This window comes from Mustela erminea, chromosome 12, assembly GCF_009829155.1.
Source record: "Mustela erminea isolate mMusErm1 chromosome 12, mMusErm1.Pri, whole genome shotgun sequence".
In the NCBI taxonomy this organism is placed as follows: Eukaryota; Metazoa; Chordata; class Mammalia; order Carnivora; family Mustelidae; genus Mustela; species Mustela erminea.
Window position 1 is genome coordinate 16982291 of NC_045625.1, and position 25608 is coordinate 17007898.

Below are 25608 nucleotides of genomic sequence, written 5' to 3' on the forward strand. Positions count from 1 at the left end.
TAAGTTGACTTGAAAAAATAAAAGGACCCAATTGGATTGGGGACAAGGGAGACATGCAGAAGTCAGGGTTGGAACTGTGACAGCATTTATGAGTTGTAGGGAAACTATTTTATATTTCTATTCAGGAGTCTTGCTATATTTGGTCTAGATGTGTTGTAAAATGTTATGTTGTAGAAGAGGGTTGAGGTCTTTTGAAGAAGGACAATCTGTGTCAAAGATGAGGTCATAAAATCTCAGAAAGCCCACAACAGAAAGCAGCGGGACCGACTGTTCACAAATTTGGAAGGACAAGAAGGTTAGAATGGGCTGCAGAAGAGACTGAAAATGTTTTCTCACTGGGAACTTGCCAGCCTCACTGAAAGTCCAAGGTAACCTTTGCTTCTGAACTTGAAAGAAGGAGGTTGTGAGAGATTACAAGTGTCATCTGGTAAAGTTGCAAATGGGAAAATAACTTGTGGTATCTCTGATTATGACTGCTGGGATGCATGTGCCAAAAAGAAGGGAAGCTCTCCACTTTTAAGAGTAGTTTCATCGTCAAAAATATAATTTACTGGCATTTAAATTCGAGACTATATTTAATTTTATTCAACAAGAATATTACAAAAATAGATCGGTTTCTCTATAAATGGCAGCTGCCCTACTATTTAAAAAAAGCCAGAAACTTCTAAATATATCTGTAAATGTATACCTTATGACCAGTGAACTACCAAGAAACAAAAGTATGGAAAAGGAAGATGATGGTAAAATAGAGGTGGGGGCTGGGAGTGTTCAGAGCCATGCTTTGAAGTGTTCTGCACTGGGTAGTGGTCGGTCATGTCCAGCAGCCATTTTGGCAGATCTTTGCAGGTTCTTTTCCATTTGCATGCAGCAGTCTGGTCTCCACCTGCCCTCACTCCCTATAAGCCTATTCTTCCCTTTCTTCACTCCTATCCTTCATGGTTCAGCTCAAATGTCTCATCCTTAAGGTTTTTGCTGACCTTCTAGACTTAGTTTTCCCTATGTTTTATGCAATATTAGTATACTTTATTTTCCTTTAAATAATGATAATAATATAATAATAATGATAATAATACTGCTATTGTACAGTACAAAATATGTCTCTGTGGACTTTGAAAGTACCATTTAATCCCTTTAATAGCCCTAGGAGGTAGATACAATCATATTTTAACTGAGCAAGACACAATCAGATACATGTGCCAATATTTTGCATACCATGAAGAAAAAAACCCATTAAGATATTAATAACACACAAGTATTCATTTCAAGGATATGAAAATATGGAAAACCATAGGTCTTAGATTTGGTGTAATTGAGGTGCCTGGGTGGCTCAATCATTAAGCGTCTGCCTTTGGCTCAGGTCATGATCCCAGGGTCCTGGGATCAAGCCCTACATTGGGCCTTTTGCTTGGTGGGAAGCCTCTTCCACTTCCCCTGCTTGTGTTCCCTCTCTTGCTGTTTTTCTTTCTGTGTCAAACAAATAAAAAATCTTAAAAAAAAAAAGACTTGGTATAATACCTTATTATTACCATTTTACAGATGAGGAGACTGAATCACCTTAATTAATGGATTTTCCCAATGCTACATAACTAGGAAGTGGTGAGTCTAGATTGGAATCCTAAAACTTGGGCTTGAGAGTGTATCCTCTTAACTCCTGATCTGTGTAATCAGTACAGAATCACAATATCTAATTAATATTTATTTGTATGATTCTGTGTTCAAGTCCTAGCTCTCCAAAAGACCATATGCTTTTTAAAGACAAAGATGGCACCTGCGGTTATACTGCTGACCCCCAAGCCCAGCACATTGTGTAATACACTGTCATTGTTTAATAATGAATGATGGAATGAGTAAATGAAAGAAGAGACATTGGGTTTAGAAACAAATTCCTTGGGCTTCACTACTGGATTTGCAGTTTTGACTAATAGTGTGACCTTTGACATGTCACTTTGTTCTCTGGGCCTCTGTTTCTCTATTTATAATACAAGAGGAAATTACAGTTGACCTGGAACAACACAGGTTTGAACTGTGCAGGTCTGCTTACATGCAGATTTTTTTTTTTTTTTTAGAAATGCAATATGGTACTCTAGATGTATTTTCTCTTAACGATTTTCTTAATAACATTTTCTTTTCTCTTGTTTATTATAAAAATACAATATATAATGCATATAACATGCAAAATATGCATTACTTGACTGTATTTAATTAGTAAGGCTTCCCACAATTAAGTTTTTGGAGAGTCAGAAATTACACATGGATTTTTTAACTGTGCCTGGGGGCTGGCAACCCTATCCCTCATGTTGTTCAAGGGTCAGCTGTACATTGGGTTTTCTCTGAGTGCTCTCCAACTTTGAATGTGTATTGCAAATATGCATTGAAAGCCAGTGCTCTTCCCAGCATTAAACTAGATAAAACATATTAAACACTTAGCATAATGCCTGGTATACAAAGCTCAATGAACATTAAGTATTGTTATAGCTGTGGTCAAAACATGAATTTAATGAAATGAGAAGTGTGGGATTAAAAATGCAAAACAAAACAGGACAGTTACTATGAACCTTAGCAGTCAGGTAGGGCTTCCTAGAGGGGCAGGGGCTAGACTTGGATCATGAAACAAAACAATGTTTGTGATGGAGCTGCTGTGTCCAATATGGTACCTACTAACTATATGTGGCTATTTAAATTAACATTAAATTAATTCACATCACATTTCAAGTGTCCACTAGCCACACATGGCTAGTGGCTACCATATTAGAGACTGTAGATATAGAATATTTCTAGTAAAGCAAGTTCACTTGGACAGGGCTGTGACAGAATGAAGAGTAGAACTACATTTCATTTATATGTCACTTGAAATTATTTATTGAGTGACAGGGCTGTGCTAAGTGTGGTGCTGTGCACTGATGGAGCTTAGTCTAGGGGTCTGCAAAGTACAGCCCACAGGTCAACTGCTGTTTCTCATAAAGTTTTGTTGAAACACAGCCATGCTCATTAGTTTACATATCGCCTATGACTGTTTGCTACAGTAGCAGGGTTGAGAAGTCATGACTCTGTGGCTTGCAAAACCTTAAATATTTACCAAGTGGGCCTTTACAGGAAAAATTTGCCAGCCCCTGGTCAGTTTGGTAGATTGATTGACATCTGAGTTAAAGAACTGGTTTTAGTATTCATTCATTCATTCATTCATTCATTCATTCATATGTTTGTTTTTTTAACATTTAACTAGTATTTATTTCTCAATCATCTAATTTAAGCAGGATGTATGCCACGGACAGAATGAACACAATAGATTAAAAACTGTGGCTATCCTAGAGCTCATGTTCTAGTAAGGGTGGGGAACACACAGATAATTAGAGTAAATAACTCTAATAAGAGTAATAACAGATAAATCGTATCCTATGTTAGAAGATGATTTTTTTAAATAAAGAGGCTTCAGGAAGAGTGGGCTGTGAATGAGAAGGAGAGGGGTGGTTGTGGATTTAAGCAGGGTGTTCACAGTAGGCATGACTGGGGAAGTGAGGAAGGAAAGCATCCTTTGTGGATATCTGGGTAAAGTGGAGTCCAGGTTCAGGAAATTGCCAGGGCACAGGCTCCAAGAGCAGATTATGCCTCATACATTTGAGGAAGATCACGTAGGAGAAGGTCCGCAGGCTTCAGTGGATACTAAGTGACTATTAGGAGCTGGGGTCAGAGAGGGACTGGAGAACCAGAGCCTTGTAGGACATTGTAAGAACATTGGCTTTCAACCTGAGCTCAGTGAGGAGCCACAGGGGCATTTTGACCTGAGGACTGATATAATTTTACTTACTCTTAAAAGGATCTCTCTGGCCACTCCATTGAGAAAAATCTACAGGGAGTAGGCAAAAGTGAGAGCAGAGGGCTGCTTAGGAGACCCATATGATTAGCCAGGCTAGAGATGGTGGTGGCTTGGGCCGGGGTAGTAGCCATGGTGGTGAAAAGAAGTTACTAGAATTAAGATACTGCATTTCATTCATTGCAGTGATTTAGTGAGCACCAATTACATGCCAGGCATTGTGCCCAGTGTTGGGGATAATGAGCAAAAGAAGCTGCCATCGCTGTCCCTTGGAGTTTTCTAACAAATTGGTTTCTTACTTTCAACATCAGAAATGAGAAATCCAATGATATGTCCCCATATGTGTTTGGGATCCAGGACCAGTTTTCACACTGTTTCTAAAGACCCAGGAGAGAATGACACTGTCTTAATCTGCTTGGACTGTCATAACAAAGTATCACGGACTGGTGACTTGAACAAAAGAATCTTCCAATCTCACAGCTCAGGAGGCTGGGAAGTCCAGCTTCGAGATGCCCCCGAATTGTTTCCTGGTGAGAGTACTTCTCCTGCTTGTGGACTTCTTGACTTCTGTCTCTGACCTCACATGACCTTTCTGCAGTGTGTGTGTGCAGAGAGTGTGAGATCTGCCTCTTCTCTGTTTCCTATAATCCCATCACAGGTCCCTGCTTCAGGACCTCATCTAACCCTGATTGCCTCCCAAAGGCCCCACCTCCAATACCATCATGTTGGGTGTTTGGGGCTTCAACGTATAAATTTGGGCAGACACAAACATTTGGACGGTGACGAACACCAATGACCTGGGGTGACAGAAGTGAGCAAGTGACACAAATATGCATCATAAGTGAGGACTGAGCAGAGGGTTTCTGGGCATTGTGCCGAGTGGGGCTGGGACTCAGGGAGGTGACGGAGGTGGGTTTGGCACAAATGTAAGGAGGCACGCATTTGAGGGTGTCAACCCTGCATTGCACAGCCCTGAGTGCCCCTTAAACTTGGAGGGGGTGTTAACTCGTGACAGTGGCCTCTCCAACTTTCCTCCTAGGAACCCTTGAAGATTTTCCTGCAGGGGCCTGTTGGGGAGTCAAAGAGCAAAGAGGTCCAGGCTGGGAAGAGCCATGCAGACCATCCAGTGGAACCCCCTCTTTCTATAGTAGATGAGGTTGGGGTTCCTGTAGGGTCAAGAATTTGCTCATTCAGGAAATTCATGACAGAGTAGAGGTCTCCCGACCACCGTGCTTGCTGAAGCTTGATTTCTCCATCTCCTGAGAACAACATAAGCAGTCAGTCTTTTTTTTATCCTTGGAGTGGAAGTCCCCCAGCTGAGCCAAGGCCTTCAGGAGTCTTTTACAACATCTGAAGGTGGTATCAGCTTCTGGCAGTGTTGGGGCTTTTGTTTTTGTTTTGTTTTGTTTTGTTTTTTTGGTTTTTTTTTTCAGGTTTTTCTTCCAGGCTTTTGATCCTATACACCCATTCATGCAAAGAAGTGTTTCCATGCAGGCCATGTGGGGCATCGTGAATTCCCCATCAGCTTCATTAGCGTCTTTCTTTCACAAACCTCGACTGAGACCCAAAGCTGAGTCAGTCACCAGAGAGGGAGGCAAATGAGACACTTGCTACCCCCTCCGTTTGCTCAAAATCAAGCTGCCCCCAGAGTGGGCTGTTTTGTTTTCGGAAAGGCAGTTAGAGGAAAAGGGAAAGCACTAAAGTCAGGCTGACCTGGGTTAAAATCCTGGCTCTGTCTGAAACTATTGGTGTGGTTTTGAGCAAATTGCTTAATTTTCCCCCAAGCTTCAATTTCCTGCTTAGTATTCACCTTTGCTAGGTTATTGTGACGATTGTAATCAGTACAAAGTAACTGCTACATAATATGGCAAATATATGTGTTCAACAAATGGGAATTATTGAATCAGGGGCAAAAAGAACCCCCCAGTGTTGACAACACTTAAGTCACAAAAGTCTTAATCATGATGGAATGGAAGGCATGGTGACAGATTTCTGAACAGAAGCAGCCTCCACAAAACCATGTTAAACACAGCACTTAGTAATAGCTCTAGCCTTTTCTGGTTATTTGATGAGAGCCTGCCTATTACACCACTGCCCCTTCTCTTCTCCTAGACTGAAGGCAGCTTCCATTTCAATGCAGGTGATTAAAGGACTCTGAAAAAGAGAAGGGTGCGTGCGTGTGTGTGTGTGTGTGTGTGTGTGTGTGTGTGTGTGAGTGTGCATATATCAGCCCAGCCTTTTGGTTATTTTTTGTTAAATGGTCTTTTAATTAAAATTTCAATAGATGGGTTTCTACCAGACAACAGGGGTCGGGAGGTGTATGGATTTTATGCTGATCACACCAAGACTGTCCCTCAGGACAGGGCATCCAGGAATTCGAGATGCTTCAGGCAAGGCAGGTGAGGTCAGGTGTCCTCACTGTGTACAGTGCAAATGGTCCACTGCCATCTTTCAAATGCCCCCAAATGGACTTAGTAGTAAAGCCTGACTCCCTAGTGAAGCCTGGTGTGGGCCACTTGGACACACATTGCTTAATTTTAATGATTCATGATGATTCTCCATCATATACCAGTAAATGTACCGTAAAAACATTTTGTGAAAGAATGTGTGTCTTAGTAATGGGAACCTGTGCCATTCTGTAATTAAATCCTTGCCGGAACGTGGGGGCTGCCTGGCATAGGGGGTGAGGGGCAGAGACTGAGTCAGGGATTGAGGGGGTTTCCTGGGGTGGGGGTGGCTGAGGGGGTAGAATGGGGGGGAGGTGAAGGGGGCAGCCTGGGTAGGGAGGAGGAAGCAGGACCTGGGGTGGGCTGAGGAGGGGGACCCTTGGAGCGGGGTAGAGGGCCAGGGCCTGAAGAAAGATAAAGAGGTGGGTCCTGGGTAGAGGTAGAGGGGGGGAAGGGGAACTGGGGCAGGATAAGGAGCAGGGCCTGGGGCAAGGGGAGGGGGTGGAGGCTGCGGTGTCTGTGCTTGTGTGAGATTGCGACTAAGAGAGCAGAACATGGGAAGTGAAGGGAAAGATGGAGAATAAGAAAAATTAAAAAAAAGAGGAAGAAAAGTAGGGGGAGTGGAATTAACAGGCTGTGAATGTATTCTTTGCTCTAGGCGCCTTTGCCTACTGTATCTTCTCTAATCATTACATTAACCCTTGAAGCAGACAGACTGTCCTTTTCTGGTCTCTTTCATGGACGAAGTGGATGTGGGGATTTCGCCTGCACCTGTCTGACTTAAATTTAAGTTCTTTCCACTGTAGAGGGCTACACAGGAAAGGGGCTTATAGAAAGGTGGCCCGTGAGGACTATCGAGGCACACACAGAGAGAAGGGCAAAGGCAGAAAAGCTGAGACCAAAGAGGGAAACTGAGGCAGGAGTCCATGCACAAAGATGGAGAAACGAAAAGGGAGACAGAGAAGAGGGGAAGAGAGAACCGTCAAACCGAGAGAGAGCCGAGAAAGCGCGACGTGGGGGGGTGGCGGCCAAGATCATGAACATGAATATAATCAGGAGTGAGATTAGCAAAATGGAAATGAGCTGGGTTCAGCTGAACATACACATTATGTAAAACGGTATAATATTCCAGATGGAAGTACTGGAAATGACAGTCCTCTAGTTTCCCAGAGAAGCTCTAGCTGTGACCCTGACCATCTGCCTAGAACCGAGGCTGAGGTCACTCTGAGGAAGAGACCCCTCTGAACAGAGTGCAGAAGTCACAAGCTGTCCTCCAGTTCTCTTGGTTTCCCCCCCACCCCCAGTTCATCACTAGCCAGAGGCAAAGGCTCCAACCTCCTGGTATCCGGTCCACTTTGCTTTAGGGCATGGATGTCTGGGGCAGGACACATCCGTGTGTGTGGCCCATGGTACTCAGTGCACATCTGGAAAATCATTATTCCTGCTCACTTTAATATTATAAATGAGATTTGATTTTAAACCACGAAGATAGCTGGTGCTTGGAAAAAAAAAAAACAACTATCAGTGCGTCTCTTTTGTAGAGTGAAGAACTCTTTTGCAAAATGAATAATTACCCTCTGCTTAATCTATTTTGTATATTTCACTTGGCCGGTTCGGGTTCTGTGCAAATGGGGAACAACTGCATTATTAATCATCATGTGTCCTGAATAGAATAGCGTATATTTTATCCTTACCGCATCCTTGTGAATGGGACAGGACAGGACTTATGTTTCCCGTCTTCTGGGGAAGAAGGATGAGGCTCAGAGAGACGCAGGATCATGAACAAGTTCTCCTATCAGCTAGTGGAGACACAGAGCCGAGGGGCCCGCAGAATGACAACCACATAGCCTCATCTCATGTACACCCCTGTAAACTCTGGTAGAGGCGTGGTCGGTGGCCAGGCAGAGCCACCATAGTGGGTCAGGCCAAGTGACATGCAGGACGGGCGCTGAGCTCCTCCTTCCTACTTGGGACAGTGCCGGGGAGCTGTGGCTCCGGAGTGAGGCAGAATGAGATTCGAATCCTGATCCTGTTACTTTTTTGTGGTGCAAACGGAAGGCTGATTGTTTAAACCCTGGGGGCTTCAGTTTCCTCATCTGTAGAGTCAGGGCATATCCCCTTGCTTCACAGAGTGGCTGGGTGGATTAAAGTTGAGAAGGTCGATCAAACACATCATGCGGCTCTTAGCCTCTCCCTCTTCCCAAATTACAGCCGAGGGGTCCAAGATAAGAGTTACGGCCACGAGAGAACGTGAAGGTAGCCAACTGCCTAATAATAATCATAGCAATTGCAGGCCGTGTTTATGGAGCCCATACTGGGGATAGAACATTGTGGACGTTGTTCAGTGAGGGGGTGGGGGTGGACCTGACCAAGCTTGTTGTAGAACTGAGGAAAGCCAGAGACACAAAATTGTGCAAAGTCATGGAGCCACTGGGTGACAAATGCAGAGCTCAGAGCTGGTCCTGACTCCATTGCCTGTCTTCTCTGCTTGAAACGCCCTCTCTCCATGCCCAGTGCGTGGAGTCAGCATCTGGACAGGACGCTGTAGAGGGGATGTACAGGCTTCCAGAAGTTTTTCCACACCTGTGGGATAAGGCAGTGTTCTTCAGGGCCTGCTAAGTACTCTGGCTCTGTTGATCTGAGAAGCTGTAGGGCCCAGGATTCCCCACAGTGCCGTGACCTTCCTTTGCCCCCACACTTTCCTCTGTCTGGGAAACTCCTGAACCCCCTTGCGAAAGAGGTGGTTCAGCCTGGGGCCCGCAGCACTGTCTCTGATTCCAGGCCTGGCCTTGGCAACTCTTCTGTCTGTGACATCAGGCCAGTAACTTGCTTAACCCCCCGGGCCTCAGTCTCCTCATCTGTATAATGGGGTTGAAACTAGAACCTGCATCTTGGGTGGATTGTGAGGGTCGCATGAGTCAGTGTAAATAGGGAACTTCCAAAACCATGCAGCAGTTAGGCCTCTGGGTCCGCTCTTGTTATTGTTATCTTCTCTCTTCGCTGGCATGTCCCCGACCTTGGGGGCACAGTCGGATGCTCTTTCCTGTGATCCTGTGGCTCTCTGCGCGCACTCCAAGGCCTCCCCAGCCCGGGCAGGGATGTATTTTCTTTCCTGTGACACCTGAGAGTCAGCTGCTTGTGGCAGAGAATCAGATGAATTTGCCTCAGTGCCGCAGTCACACCGGGATTGTAGGAAGACTGAGAAATGGTCGGAAGAAGTAAGATCTGGACCAGACACGAGGCAAGAACCATGGGGGGAGGACAAAGGGAGGAAAGGACTGACGCAGCAGGAAGCTCAGGGAGGGGCTGCCGCCAAGAGGTGCAAGGTCACCAAGCCAGAGAAGAAGTATGGTGGGGTGCGGGTGCAGCCTTGGCAGTGCCAGCAGTGACCCCAACAGTAACAATAAGGACCCACACTGAATGCTATCTGCAGGGGCTGGAGACATGATAATCTTTTTTTTTTTTTTTTTTTTTTTTTTGCGGGAGGGAGAGAGTGCGCATGCGCAGGCGGGGGCGGGCAGAAGGAGGGAGAGGCTCCCAAGCAGATCCACACTGAGCGCGGAGCCTGACACGGTGCTCTGTGTCACGACCCTGAGATCATGACCTGAACCGAACTCAAGAGTCCAAGGCTTAACCGACTGAGCCCACCCAGGTGCCCTGGTAAGCGTGTGTAATATGTTACCTCCAGCCCTTGTGACAATTTTGAAAATGGGGGTTAAGATGTCTGCTTCCTGATGAGGAAACTGAGGCCCAGAGTAGTGCGGCAGCCTGTGGAGGCCGCTTGGTCTGTGAGTGGTAAGCTGAGGGGCCAGCCCCAGATAGTTCTTCTTCCCGTGCTGATGCCGGCTTCCCTTTGGCTTGTTACCCTCCCCACCAACCCCTTCCAGGGTGACTTGAGAAGCATGGGTGATGCAGGCTGGGGTGGGGGCGGGGCAGTGGGGGGGGCACACACCACGCCCACCCCCCCCACCCCTGCCTTTGGCGGCCGCACTCTTTCCATTCTGCTCAGGAATCCCATGATCCTTTCTGGTGGGGCGGGGGGGGGGGGGGGGGGGGGGGGGCTGTCTACCTCTGTGTCTGCCCCAGGCTGCCGGTGAGACTGCCTCAACCCCCACCATCCGCAGTCAGCCTAAGTTTTGAGAGCCTATTACCCATGTGCTTTTCTCCGAGACCCAAATTTATAGATAATCATGCACTCAGGGGTAGATGAGGCTAAGGAGAAAGGGGCCGCCTGAAGTGGGAGCCCTGGTGTGGCCCGGCTGCTGGCCTTTCGGAGCCCAGGCCTTTCCATGTGGGCTGTTACATGAGCTGAGTCAGAGCCAATTAGCCCCCAGGTGGCCTTGATTAAGGACTCTGATCTCCATCAGGCCTGATCACCAGCCTGTGCCACCAGAACCCGTTGGCCTCTATTTTTTTTTCTTCTTGCGCTCAGAGGCGTGATGCTGAATGGCAATGAGCGGCCGGCAGCCCTATGCAGGCATCCAGATATCTCTCAAAGGCTTGGGAAAGAACAAGGCTGAAACCTGTCACTTCAGAATGTGAGGAAGAAAGGGACAGCAGAGGCGCCCTTGTGAGGTTGCCTGGATGTCATCCAGATCAACCTTCTCAGTGCACAGAGAGAGAGAGACGGAGTCCCAGGAAGGGTGGGGACTCACCCTAGGTCACACAACACCGTTGGCTGGGCAGACTTCCAGAGAAGTCTTCCTCACTTTGTGAAGATCCCCATCATATCCCCTTGTTACTTCACTCCACTCATACTTTTCTGCCTCCCCAGCCTCTGGTCGTCCGACTCCCAACCTTCCCTAATGTTCCTCCACTCCCCCTAAGTGCCTAGGGAAACACTAACCTCAAGAGATAAGACCAGAGCATGTTAGAAGAAGAGTCAAGGCCTAGGATTTGAACAAGGCTTGGAAGGGCGTTTGGGAATTTCTGAGTATTAGCTGGCCATTTTACAGATGGGAAGACTGCAGCCAAGCAAAGCAGAAAGATTTGCTCAAGGTTGCAGCGGCGTCTACATTGTAAAACGTATTCCCTGAGGATACTGCTGGCATTCAAAACTGCCCACATGAGCTCATTCCTCTTCTAAATACCATTTTGCCACTTAGTTTTCCCTTCACCTCCTACTCCCTCTCAACCCTGGTTTCTCCTCTGTTGAACATCTCTGTCTCCAGTTCTCAGGCTCAAGGAGGGGGATCAGGGCGAACCTACTACAAGAAGCAGACCTTGGTCAGCAGGTGGGTCTCAGATAGCCGGTTATTATCAGTAAACCCAAGATGTTAGGGAAGGAAAGGCCCAAGGCGGGGAGAGCGATTGATAAGGCTATGACCAGTCATGGAGAGCTTTGGATGTTAGACTAGGCCATGTGGACTTTATCGTGAGAGCACCTGGGGGCCACTGACAGTTTGGGGGACAGTCCACGGGTGTAGCTGCTCTTTGAAGAGGTGACTGTCCATCACTCAGATTGATGGGAAGACACTGAAAGCTTGCCATCAGTGATGAGACTTTTTCAACCATGCGCATGGACAGCGTTGAGGGCCTTCCCCAGGGCAGGGATGGTGGGAAAGATGGGAAAGGGTGGGTGTGAAGGACAACACAGTGGTAGAATCGGGGAGATTCCGCTGCCATTCAGAGGTCGAGGATGAAAATGAAGTCAGGTTGGTGATGTTTCTAAGGTTTTTATTTTGGGAAGAAAGTGAGAACATTATTCATAGAAGGGGGGGAGATGCAGGTTGGAGATGCATCAGCTTTTGTGATACTAATGGTGCATAACAGACAGCCACAGTGGGTTAGTGTCAACCACTACAAGTGTTTTTTCCCTTTGTTACACATCCGGGTGGACCAGGCTAGCCAGGGCTCAGCTGCGCTTGTCTCTAAGCTCAGGCGGCCTCCAGTTCTGTTCCACGTGGCCCTCATCGTCCTTGCCCTGGCCACCTACTTAGAGCCTGGTTTTCTCCTGGAAAGAAGCAGGAATCCCAGAGAGCAAGCCCAGCCAAACAGCACATTTCAGATCTTGGTTCACATCATGTCTCCTGTCATCCCATTGGCCAGAGCAAGTAACAGGCTAAGCCTGAATACAAGGGCCAGGAAAGAAATCTCACTCTTCCCACCATTAGCCGTGGCAGTGGTGATACTACTACTGCATACTACTGTAGGAAATGACCTGACATCAATAATTCATTCTATTACAGGGTGCATTTACCTTCACCCCAGTCTCCTATTCACATGCTTTTTAACACTCTTTTAAAAAATATTTATTTGAGAGAGAGAAAGAGAGAGTATGAGCAGGGGAAGGGGGACAAAGGGAGAAGCTGATTCCCCATTGAGCAGGAAGCCCGATGTGGGGCTTTTTCCCAGGACCCTGGGATCATGACCCGAGCCAAAGGCAGATGTTTAACTGACTGAGCCACCCAGGTACCCCAATTTCCCACACTCTATTGAAGCACAGCCTCAGAGAGCCATCACAAAGCTTGGCAGGTCTCAGAAGGAGCCTGGGCTTAGATATTCACAACCCTGGGCAGCTTACTCACCCTCTCCAGACCTCAGCTTCATGGTTTTCACAGTGGAACCAACATCATCACTCTCCCAGTATTCTCATAGATACCAAAAGTGATTTGAGCGAGGTCAGCACAGAGTAGGTGCTCAATTAGAACGTATGATGCTTCCCCTGCAGCTCAGCCTTACTATCAGGAAATCCACCTTCATTACGTAGGATTCAGTGTAATCCACACATAAACTATTTACATTTGAACAGGGGGTGTTTGGAAGAGTGTTTTCTAATCTTTAGTTATAGTTGAGTTTTAGAAATCAGCCTGATGTGAATTTCGGTGTGAGTGAATCGGAGATTCCTCATCTTCCTAATGCTTATTGTCTAGCAACTGAGACTTGTCACACTACAGGCGGCCATCCTGGCTCTTGTCCTGGTGGTCACGGCTGTTGTTACGATGTTTGGGATGATATGAGGGAGCACGCGTTTTAAAGACCTGACTCTGTGACCTTGGACAAATGACAGGTTGAGTCTGAGCTTTTGTTTCCTTATTTTACCATGAGGATGCTAGTACCTTCCTCCCGGTGCTAGTCATGGGTGTGACTTGTGAGATGACCCACAGTGACCTACGGCGGGTACCTTCCACCACTCCGACGTGAAGCAGGCTCCCAGTGATGTTGTGCTCAGCCCATGCCCCTCCCACTGCATGCCTGGCCCCGGGTTGAGCTCCAGGGCCAGAGCTGGCAGTGAAGAAGCCCACGGTGGACTGCTCAGAGTCAGAACAAGAACGGATGCCATGTACACGTATTGCTCTGAGGGCCCAGGGAGGTATCTTTCCAAGCTGCAGTGACAAGAATAAATAGGAAAGTGAACAGCAGCCAGTGTCCCTGGCCTGTGATGATAAGTGATGACTGAGTCGGAAGCAAGTGAAAATGGAATCGTAAGAGGATGACAAGGTAGGAGGAGAGGAGCCGGACAGCAGGCAGGCTCGGGAAGAAGGCTTTGCACTTATCTAGCTGTCCTGGGCAGGTGATGAGCTCCTCTGAGCTGTGGTGGACGGGGGGGCGGTACCCTCTGGCTGATGCCCTCGTTTATGCTCCCGTGTCCTTCAGCAGGAGGAGTGGAGACAAAGATGTCAGGTCTTGGCTGGTTCTGGGAATACCGTAACCGACCTCGGAGACGATTTCATTCAAGCTGCCCCAAATACACAGATCAAGACACTGAGACCTCCTTGGCTTTGCACAGGCCCTGCCTTGAAATTACGATCATCTTTCATCTAGAAAGCACTTTTTCTTTCCACTTAAAACAAGATGTTAAGTTGGCCTCTCCTATCCAGGAACGATAATTACAAAAACACAAACATCGATGATGTTTTTGGCGAGAAGAAATGTGCCAGGGACTGTACTGCGGGTTTTTCAAAGACATCGCTGATCTTTCGAGCAGATGGGTGATATCAGCGTTGTTACAGATTAGGAAACAGATGCAGGCAGGTGAAGCCACAGGATCAAATTCATGCAGAATTTGAAGTGGCAAGATCCAGGATCTGAATCCAAAACAAGATGATTCCAGGGCCCACACTCTGAACTACTTTCCCATAATCTTATGTGATTGACATGGAGGCGATGTCCACTGTGAAGCGGTTTTGAAGAGTCCACACAAGCCACACTCAAGATCGCTCATAATTGAGGGATTTTGTTGTTTTTACCCAAGGGTTTCTGGAGTGAGGATGTATGTAACATAAAATGAGAACCGACTAATGGGACCTAGGAGACATGAAGAGTAAATATTTTAAAACCAGTGCAGCTCATCTGGAGCTGATAATACAGAGTTTCAGGACCTAGCACGATGAAAATCCACCTAACTGAATTCCCTTATGGGAGCCACTTTAATGAAGAGATTAAACTCTTTTTTAAGGTCTCTATTATCAATCCCATCGAAATGTGTATTTTCAATCTGTTAAGGATGTCTCAGATTCATTATATTAAAAAATAATCCCCGTTTGTAAATGTCATAAATTCTCATTAAAGGAAAGTCAGAGATGTCTGAGGGATACAAGGGGGGGAAAAAATCCTTGAAAATATTGCCAGGTGTATTGAAGCATTGAGACCACCCATGCAGTGGGAAGAAGTCTACTGGAATGGCTAGTAGCCCTGGGTTCTAATCTTGGCTGTCCCTGAGGCTAGTCTAGTGATCTGGCCAAACATCTTCACTTTCTGAGCTTGTATTTTCCCTTCTGAACAATGAAGCTGAGAAGATGTGACCTCGATGACCTTTAAGAGCTGTCTCTGCTCTGATGTGAAATAGAATTCTATTTTAGACATTTCATCAACACTCATGCTTACACTTTTCCATTTCCTTGGCAAATACCTGTCGTCGTTATAAGAAAGTTTCTTCTACTCTTCAGCAGAACTGTCATTATTCTAAATGAACTCAGCCTGAATTCGTGAAAACTACAATGTTTTTATATATTCATTCATTCATTCATTCATTCACTCAGCAAATGAGTTGTCTACCCTTCATCCAGCATTATACTTACTACTTGCATATGAGGATGATTATAAAAAGATGTCTGCAATCAGGAAGTTCCCAATTTTGTGGGGAGAATGGTCAAATTAAAAAAAAAAAGTGTTCTTCACCCCCATTGGCATAGATATTACTATTGTAAAATATACCCCCTCATTTATTGATGTACCAGACAGCACAGCAGGTACTGTGGCAGTCAGCAAGAAGGGTGTAGTCCCCTCATTCAGAGAACTTCTGTAGTGACAGGAGTAAAGGAGCCTGGGTGATGGTAGTCAGCACGTGGAAACCATGCAAACTTGTGTCCCAGGAAAGCTATTCTTTGCTAGCCTGGCGGCTCTGGGTATGCAGAGGCAGGGCTGAGGAAAGGACTCCTCGAAGGAAGGGGTTAATCCTCAGGTCTGGCTATCAGAAGTTTGCATCTTGCAAGAAGGAAATGCTTGGTTGCAAATAGTGGTGAGTTTGCTGAGCCAGCAAAATAAGAAATTGGAGTCAATAACGCCAAGAGCCGTGGCATTGATGGAAATCTTACTGGAGACACCCAGCCCAGCTGCTAAGAGTGATCACAGCTTACTCTCCCACAGTGTCCGGAAAACAGAGTTGAGGGATGTAGAAAGGCTGATTCTCACTGGCACTCAGAATTGATGAACTTCTACTCCCAACATTCCATTTTGCAGATGGGGAAGTTAAGGCCCAGCAAGAAGGAGATTACTTACTCACTGTCTCTAGAGTTGAGTCCAGCATATATCAGACGGAGTTCTGTCTTGGAACAGAAGGGAAAGAGGAGAAACGTACTGCGGATCTACTCACTGGCTGCCTAAGCCACGAGCCTCACCCTTCAACTCTTCCATTTATTCTTAGAGTCAGCTCTGTGAGGTCGACATTACTAACAATTTCCATTCTGTTAATGAGAAAACTGAGACCCACGAAGGTGAAGTGACTTCCCCAAGACCACACGTCCATGGAGAGAGAAAGGGAGGATTGGAACACAGGCCCGTCTGTCTTCAACCCTCTTTTCCGCCTGCCTCACTTCCTCTTCTCCAGGCAGCCTTGAGGGCCCTCCGGGGTGGACGCATCTCATTTCCAAAATACATATTTGTTATATAATGAGTGATAGTAATGAATGGTCTGTTCTGAGAGCTGAGAAACCTGCCTGGTAAGCAAAGAAGAAAGAAATGCAGAAGACACCAGCATGCTTTCTTTGTACAGATTCCTCATTCTCAGTCTTATTCCCAGAGGAGGAGAAGAGGACGATGGACCTGTGCCCTTTTCTGCAGTCACAGATTGGAGAACTAGGAACCCAAGCTGTGCCCTTTCCCTGAAGAGGAAAGCCTCTCCTTTCCCGTCCGGTCTTGCCCACTCCAGCCTGACTTCCTGTCCCCGGACCAGGGGCAACCATATACCTCTTCCATTATGAATCACGAGGTCTGCGGTTTTGGCAGATCATAAATCAGCCCTGAGAGCCTCGAGGACAAATGCCAGGACTTTTAATATTTAATATTAGACGTATTCAAAGTGGTGAATATTTCATGATGGGGCTGTCCCATTTTAACACATCATGAGTGACTCCTACCCCCACCCCCTTTTTGGTAAATTATTCTCACCCAGATTTCAAGGATCTCAGCCCCTTTCCTCCATTCTCCTCATCTCGGGCAACAGTCAGCTCACCAGCTTGCACACACTTTTGTTGGAAGACTTGAACTTGTTATTGGAGAGGAGAGTTACAGAGAGCATTCCTGTCGGAGAGCAGCCCCACTGATGCTCTCTTTACCAGGTATCCAGAGAAGAGGAAAGGTAGAACCCCCCTCTCTCTCTCCTTCCAGCAATCCTATTCTGAACATTTTTCGGTGCTACCTCTGACCCATCCTTCACTCCTCCTTCTGCCTTACCACCATTTCAGTTCAACCAACATTTATCAATCCCAGGCTCTTTGCCAGATACTTGCTGATGCCGGGGCTACAAAGATTAAGCATCATCATAATGTATAAAACAAATTAGAAAGGGTTTTTTTTTTTTAACAGTCAGAATGCTTTGTATAAGGTCAAACACATAACATTTTTAGTGAATCAGTGAAAACATTAAGGTTTGTTGATGAATACAAACGTCTTGAAATCAGGAGTTATGGGTAATAGTTCTGTTGCCCTAATATCTATTCCCTGCTGTGTTTTGTTTTGGTAACCCAAGATTGAAAAAAAAAAGCCTCAATTTGCAAGATTGGTAGTTATAGAAAGCATGGGCTTGTAAGCTCTTCGGTTCCGATGGCTCCTAGTCTATTGTATCTTCCTCGATGAAACAGAGATGATAAGAGAAGGTATTTTTGTGGGCTTGCTTGGTGGTGGTGGTTTTAAATGAGGTTTGCATAAAATGTATTTATCTGGCAAATGAACTGAATGTGACTATGCTCTCCCATATCCTAAATTCTAGTATGTAACATATGAACGTTTAGCCTTCATTTTTTTTTTTTTTTACTATTAATGAGACTTAAAAATAAAAATTTTTAGGGGGAATTAAAATCTAAAAGTTGCAAATTTCTTAACTCTCTCCCACGGAATTATACGTTTCCAGGAAGCATGGTTCAAAAACTCTCAGGTAACCGATCAGAGTTACTGTAGGTTTGAAGAGTTGCAGGTTCATCTGTGTGTGTGTGTGTGTGTGTGTGTGTGTGTATGCCCATGAGTGTATAAGCATGATCACCTGAAGACAAAAAAGAAGGCAACCTGACAGCAATAGTCTAGGAATTTATGAACCATCACAGATAGTTAATTATTCATTCAATTCACAATATTGAGCATCTATTCAGTTCTAGGCAGTGGGCTAAGGCAGGGCAGTTCCTACCAGCATCTCCTAAGCTGTGGACATGGTCTGTGGTCCATAATAGGTCCATCTTGTGACCTGTTCCACCAGCAAGCGTCCCAAGGTGAAATAGGTTTTGGGAAACCTGTTAGGTATCGTTTTCATGAAGAATCACATACCACTGGCTCTACAAATAGTCTAGTGTTTCTCTCTCTCTCTCTCTTTTAAATAGAATCTATGTTTGGTAAGGCATCTGTCAACATTCCACAAATACAACTTAGGAAAAGCCATTAACAAATTGAACCTTATTCATCTCAACCTTAAGGAGTGTACAGTGAAGCAGAACTGATAATTGAAAAGGGTAGGACAGAGAGCTTTGGAAAACCCTTCCAGAATTCTGAACTCTGAAGATGTACAAGGAAACTAGACATGGGCTGGCCACCTGAAGTGAGCTTGGCCAAAGGGAGAAGACACTAAAGGCAGTGTGGGATATTAGCAAGCATTCATGCAATCAGGCATATGAGATGGCCATAATAAAATGATGCCTGGATACATGAATGGATAGATGGATGGATGGACAGATGGATGGACAGATGGATGAAGAAGAAGGGAACAAGAGGGGAAGGTGGGGGGGAAGAGGAGGAAAGGAAAGCTAACCAAGACATCAATAACAGCCAAACAAAATAAAATCTGGAAATGATAGGTGAGAACAAACCGTCTAGAAGGGGAAATCAAAGATAACCTTGGAGGAGGGGACATTTGATTTGGGGCTCATGGTTGAACATGTATTGTTCATTCAAGTGGAGAGAATTCAATTGTCTGATTATACTCTTAGTGCAAATGTACTTTATGACAATTTAAATATTTGAAATTAGGACCTCCATTTGTGGCCACCAGGTCACTTCCTGTGCCCCTCCTTAACCTGTGAGGCCTGTCAGTGTCGTATCTCTGCATCCTCAGCGTGGGCCCGAGAACCCCGCAAGGGTCCGGACTTGCTGAATGAATCCATGGCCAGATGAACAAATGGAATGAACTAGGAACCTCCGTGGTGGGTCAACCAGAACAGGCTCTTTCCCTGGGGCTTTGCACAAACCACGCAGCTCACTGAGAAAACAAGGAAGCCAGGGGAGAATGCTGTTTGGGGCAGGTAGTAATTCACACACCCCTTTCTCTTCTTGCCTGCAGGAGAGTGCAGCTGTCACGAAGGCTACGCCCCCGACCCGGTGCACAGACACCTGTGTGTGCGCAGCGACTGGGGGCAGAGTGAAGGGTGAGTAGCAGAGGACATTGCAGTGGGGGCAGTGGAGGGCCATCCCCACTCCTCGGCTCTGTGACTCCAGGCCACAAAACTGCTCCAGAAGGAGAACTTTTCTCTGCAAGTTGTGTTCTTGTAAAGGCTTGATGGGCGATGAACCCTATTTTCCACTGAATCACAATTTAGTAGTAAAGGTACACGATCGATGACTATTGTAGAGAACAAAGTCTCAAATTGAACTCCCCCTCCCAGACCGTAAGTAATCAACGGACACTTTCTTAACTGGACTGATGCAGAAAGAAAATGGGGTTTTCGTCCATAAACTCCAAAAACAGACAAGTGGTCTTTAAAAGACTGAGTCCTTCTGTGAGATGGAGACATTCTCTTATAAAGAGTTTTGCCCAGTACGTGAGTGTGAACAACAGGAGTTTAAACCACATGGGTCCACTTACGTGCAGATTTTTTTCCCCAATAAATACAGTACAGGACTGCAAATGTATTTTCTTTATGATTTTTCCTAACATTTTCTCTTACCTAGCCTACTTTATTATAACAATAAAGAACATAATACATATAACCTATGAAATATGTGTTAATCAACTGATTATGTTATCAGTAAGGCCTCCAGCCAACAGTAGGCTATTAGTGGGGGGCCTGGCTGGCTCAGTCGGTAGAGCACATGACTCTTGGTCTCAAGGTCATAGGCAAGGGTATGGAGCTTACTTAACAACAACAACAACAACAAAATAAAACAGTAGGCTATTCGTAGTTAGGGTTTGGGGGAATCAAAAGTGATAGGTAGATTTTTGACCGTGTGGGAAGTCAGAGCTCCCAAGCCCAGTGCTGTTTAAGGGTCACATGCAATTACTTCTGTGAAATTTGGTTGTCTGTAAAGCTACGTTTGAGCAGTGCCCCTCTGTGAATCCCATCTGACTCATATCATCTCCTGTTCCCTTTTCTTTCCGTCCTATTCTTCCGGAAGACCTTGGCCTTACACTACACTGGAGAGGGGCTACGACCTAGTAACAGGAGAACAAGCCCCTGAAAAAATTCTCAGGTGAGTTGACAGTCTTGTTGGGACATGCTGCTAGGGAGTGGAGGAGGGTCTGGGGAGCCATAGCCATGCATCCTTAGTCAGTGGTGCCTGTGAGCTTTAGGCTGTGCTGAGTGCAGAGGAACTCTCATTGGGCGTGAATGGACCATCATGGCCCGGGTTGCTATGGGAATCGAATTCCCATTTGTCTGGCATCTAGACTTATGGACTCAGATATTTGAACAGGGGAAGACATGGCTGATTATCCAGTCCAGTGCTTTAAAAATATTCTCCAGCCATAGAACTTCTTCCCGCCACCTCCACGGAATGGTATGTGAAACCTCAGGTACTTCAGCTGATAAAGACATACAGCGGATTAAGTGGCAGAACTGGGAATCAGATTTTGGTTCAAATTGATTCAGAGTCCGTGCTCTTCACCTTTGTGCAGACTGTGCCGGCTGACTTAGCAGTCACTTATAGAGCCCCTGTTGGCTCTGAGCATTGCTTGGGAAAGCGAAGCTGAAATGGCCGCTGGCTTCACAGAGCCCACAGTTTATTGGGAGTCGGGACAGGTGGTCAGGAAAAGAAAACCAGCAATGCAATGCAATGCATGGGCTGAACGATTAATCGGTTTAAGAGATACCATCCAGGTGTGGGCCAGGTTGGCCAAAATTGCACCTGAGAGAAGGCAGGGGACTCAGTTGGGTGGGGAGGTGAGAAGTGGCCCTAGAAGGGTGGAAGAGGGGCCCCTATTTGCTGTTTTTCTCTCTGCTTCCCAGGGAGTTCCCCAATGGAAACTCTTACATTGCAGGTCTACTTTCAGCTTGGGCCAAGGACTCTGGCTTCCTGTCAGCAAAAGCTTCGTGGTTCCTCCTGTGGAGCTGTCCATCAACCCGCTGGCCAGCTGCAAGACAGATGTGCTCGTCACGGAAGACCCTGCGGATGTCAGGTAGGGAAGTCATCCCCTGTGTCCTATATCGAGGACTCTTGGGCACACTGGAAGCCTCTCTGTTTCAGCATCATGGGGACTCAGGCAAAGAAGTGGTCCTCGTATTGTTGAAGTAGGCACCTGCTTAGCAGGTGATGTGAAGAACTGTCCCCTGTGGGTTCACCCTCCAAAAAATGTGCTCCATTGGTGGGCCTCAGTGCCTTATATTTCAACATTATTGCATTCCTTCTGGGTTTATATAAAATATGAGCAAGGCTAACACATTATCTGGCTCATCCTGGGATTATTAATGATTATGTCTTATAAAAGAACATTACTTAATAGTATACTGGAGAATCATGAAGGTGAAAGATTAGAGAATGAGATGCTTTCTATTATGACTCTGGTACTGGGAGCAGACTGTGGGCTAATCCATAGGTTCTTGATGTCTGGGTCAAATTTATTTGTTCTTTATTCATGAAGGGATGGAGACTACATCTTTTCTTACACGTTTTGCACCTTGTAGTTAACTTCATTATAGACTTACTCTACTGTGTTGTAATTAGTTGCTTACATATCATTCTGTCCCATTATGTGGTGAATCTCTCAAGGTCAAAGCAAATAACTTACTTAGATTTCTAATCTCCAGTTCCAAGTACATATTGGACAACTACTAGATGTTTATTGATTTAATTAAACTAGTGGTCTTAGATCTGATCCCATCGCTATTCTGGAGCTTTCTAGTGGAGGTGGTTTTGGGTGCCCCCCCCCTCCGGTTTGATTAGGGGAAGCATTCCAAAAATGGACTCTGATTTCACTTTTTTTTTTTTTTTTAAGAGTGAGAGAGAGAGAATGCATAAAAGGAGGTCAGGGTATGTGTAGGGGTAGAGGGAGATAGAGAATCTTAAGCAGACTCCATGCCCAACATGGAGCCTGATACGGGGCTTGAACTCATGACGCTAAGGTCATGACATGAGCCAAAATCAGTAGTCAGACGCTTAACTGACTGAGCCATCCAAGCACCCCTCCAATTTTCCTTTTAAAATTGGCTTATAGGGACGCTTGGGTGGCTCAGTTGGTTACGCAGCTGCCTTTGGCTCAGGTCATGATCCCAGTGTGCTTCTCCCTCTGACTCTGCCTGCCACTCTGTCTACCTGTGCTCGCTCTCGCTCTCTCTCTCTCTCTGACAAATAAATAAAAAAATCTTAAAATTAAAAAAAAATCTTATAAAAAAATTGGCTTATAAACAGCCCCTCATTTGGAACTGAGAATCATGCCTTACCACCCTACTTCTTGCAATTGTGCTCAGCTGGCTTTGGGCCGTTCTGAATCAGGATGTTATCAGTATGTCTGTGGCATCTTGATAGGAAGCTGTCAAACCCAACATCTTGGGTTGTGTTTGGATTGGTCTCTGCTTTGCAATCTGTTTATCCCTACCTTCTCAAGTGTTCATGGACAGATGAACCTAGCATGATTTTTCAGGTTGTTGGTATTTCTCAAAAGAGGTAATTTTAAAAAAGATAGTTTGTTAAGGGGCAGTGCTTAGGAAATGAAGTGATAATTATTAAGAACTAAGGTGGTTTTACCACACACATTTTCATGGCAAATTACTGTTATTTCTGTTTTGGATAGTGAGGCTTCAGTAAAGCATCGGCTGTGGTTTATCTGCATTGCATATTTTCAAAGATGGAGCAAAGACCTTCTGGTTGAGGAACTACTCTCCAGGAGACCCAGTGACCTTGATTGAGGTCTCCCCTAGCTCTCTTCTGAGTTCTGTACTGTTGACGTTGAATTTGTAATTTCTGTGAAGCTACAAATATTAGACTGGCTGATGATAACACTCCCTCTGGAGTTGAATGGGTCTGGCTTAGAATTCCATCTCTACCATGTATGGACTGGCCAAATCCAACTTGCTAACTTTCCATTTTCTTAACAACACGCGGATATTAGTAGTGCCTTTTTCACATAGTGTAACAATAATAATAACCCCTAGCCATTAATTATTTACTACATGCCAAACATTTTGCTAACATTATCCATGATATTCTTATAACAACCCCTTAGGGTGCTGTGATGTGATTATTATTTTAATCCAGATTTAAAAAAATCTGAGGCATAAGGGCAATGCCTTCACCAGTACGTGATAAAGCCAAGGTTCAACTCATCACCTCTTCAGCTCTAGAACCCATGTTCTTAACTATTTTATTGAAACATCTCCCAAGAGTTGTAATGATTGAATAACTTAAGATATGTAAACACTGGTATATAATGTTTTCCCTTGGCATTATACCAAGGTTCACTGAATTGAATTCCAACTACAGTAGAGTTCAGGTAGAAACTGGTGATGGTGGGGAAGGCAGATTCGGGGAGGTTTATGCTATGGAGGTCTATAGAGAATGACCGTAATCCACAGCATGACTCAGCTGCTTTTTCTGATTCAATCTGAATTATACCAAATGGCAAGCCAGGCAAAATAGGGCCCAGAATATTCATTTGTAGTGACTGTAAAACATCTTTGGAAATGTAAAAAAAAAAAAAAATTGAAAAAAGTGTTTAGTACTAGCATGCATTTCAGAGAGAGTATTTTATGTCTTCGGAAGGAATATAGCAGTAAGTTGAAAGAGTTAAGAGCTTCAAGGGGCACGAGCCAGTAACAACAAGATGCTTCTTCTCAACTGCTGCTAAGAACGTTGTGCCTGGTTACATGGAGCACACCCTCGCACCAACTTGGGGCCAGAATAGAGCTGTACAGTTTGGGAGAGAGGGATGGTATTTTGCAGCAGTGGGTAATCCCTCTCAACCCTTTCTTTACAAACCACTAAGCTTCTCCTTAAAAAAAGTACACAGATATTTGAAGAATATTTGGTTTGATTAGGGCACTAGATTGTTATCCTGCTTAGGGGTGTCCACATGCGTTCTTCTGGACTTCGAGCAAGAGCAGACAGCCCTTTATGTCATACCTTCATCTCACCTCCCACCAATGCCCATTGGCTTCCCTGCAAGGGAGGATAAAAGATTGTAATCATTACCATTCAAAAGAAATCGTGCTATGGAGGTTGAGTTTTCCAAGCTGCACTAATAAAGCTCGTTTGACATGACATTGGCCAGGCAAGTGATCATCAGTGTTTAAAGAATTAATAAGTTCCAGTCAGATGATGTGTTAGAAATTAATAAATAATAGATCATAATTATAGATAGCCAATAATAAGCCAGAGAATCACAACCAAGAGATCAGAAGAAAGACTGTCCCAAAGCCAAGTCAGAAAGGAAAAAGATAAGCATATAACAGAATTGGAAGGAAAACTTAAAGATGCTTTCCCTATTGATTTTTGTTGTTGTTATGTTTTAGTTTATGGCAAGTTATTTGAAAAGTACAGAATCTCACACTATGGAAGGCAGAGCCATTTCGCAGTCAAACGTATGGGCTCTGGGAGCCCTGGGTGGCTCTGTCAGTTAAACATCTGCCTTAGGCTCAGGTAATGATCCCAGGGCTCTGGGATGGAGCCTTGCCTCAGGCTCCCTGCTCAGTGGGAGTCTGCTTCCCCCTCCACTCCCCACTGGTGCTCTATCTCTGTCTCTGTCTCTCTTTCTCTCAAATAAATAAATGAAATTAAAAAAATATATATAGGCTCTTTCCAGTTGGGTGGCTAAATTTAAAACAATAGTGATAATAAATGTTTCGTGAGCAGTAGAGCACCTGGAACTCTCAGACATTTATAGTGGGGATGTAAGTTAGTATGTCCAGTATGTAAATATGGGCAGAATCTCCTGGAGTTGAATAGCCACATACGGTGTAACCTGTCAGTTCCACCTCTAGTAACATACCTAGCAGAAATGTGTGTATATGTACCACAAGTAATACATTCAAGAATGCTAATAGTATCATTCATTTATACTGCCAAAAAAGGGTGGGAAAAAAAACCCATGAATACCCATCGGCGACAAAACAGAAACTAAGTAATGAAATGGTCATACAATGGAATACTACTAATGATGAGTATTACCCAGAACAACAACCCCACCCATAGTCGTCCCTGAATCTCACAAACGTAATACGGAGTTACGGAAGGTACATAAAAAGCGTGTTTGCATGAAGATCAAAAACAGTAAAAATAAATCTGTGCCGTTAGAAGAAATGATAAGGATTACTTTTGGGTGAGAGAAAGGGCAGTGATTTGTGAGAAGCATGGCAGTTTATGTGATGCTGACAATGTTTGATCTCTTGATCTGGGTGGTGGTTTTATGGGTGTTTTCACCGGTAAGCATTCACCAAGCTGTACAGATACGATTTATATACTTTTTTCTATATATGCTGTATTTTGATTAAACATACAGCT

General features: G+C 45.0%; 1 protein-coding gene across 3 annotated transcripts in view; it reads left to right on the plus strand.

The window, feature by feature from the left end:
• The window catches only part of ASTN2 (astrotactin 2), an 854980-nt gene that overhangs the window by 392224 nt on the left and 437148 nt on the right, over positions 1-25608 (plus strand). For 2 of the 3 annotated variants that reach the window (XM_032307618.1, XM_032307620.1), the window contains 3 exons: positions 19241-19325; positions 20293-20367; positions 21155-21292. In XM_032307618.1, coding sequence (XP_032163509.1) covers positions 19241-19325; positions 20293-20367; positions 21155-21292 — 298 coding nt within the window. The remainder of the gene's footprint in view (positions 1-19240; positions 19326-20292; positions 20368-21154; positions 21293-25608) is intronic. The other variant, XM_032307619.1, reaches the window with a different exon arrangement.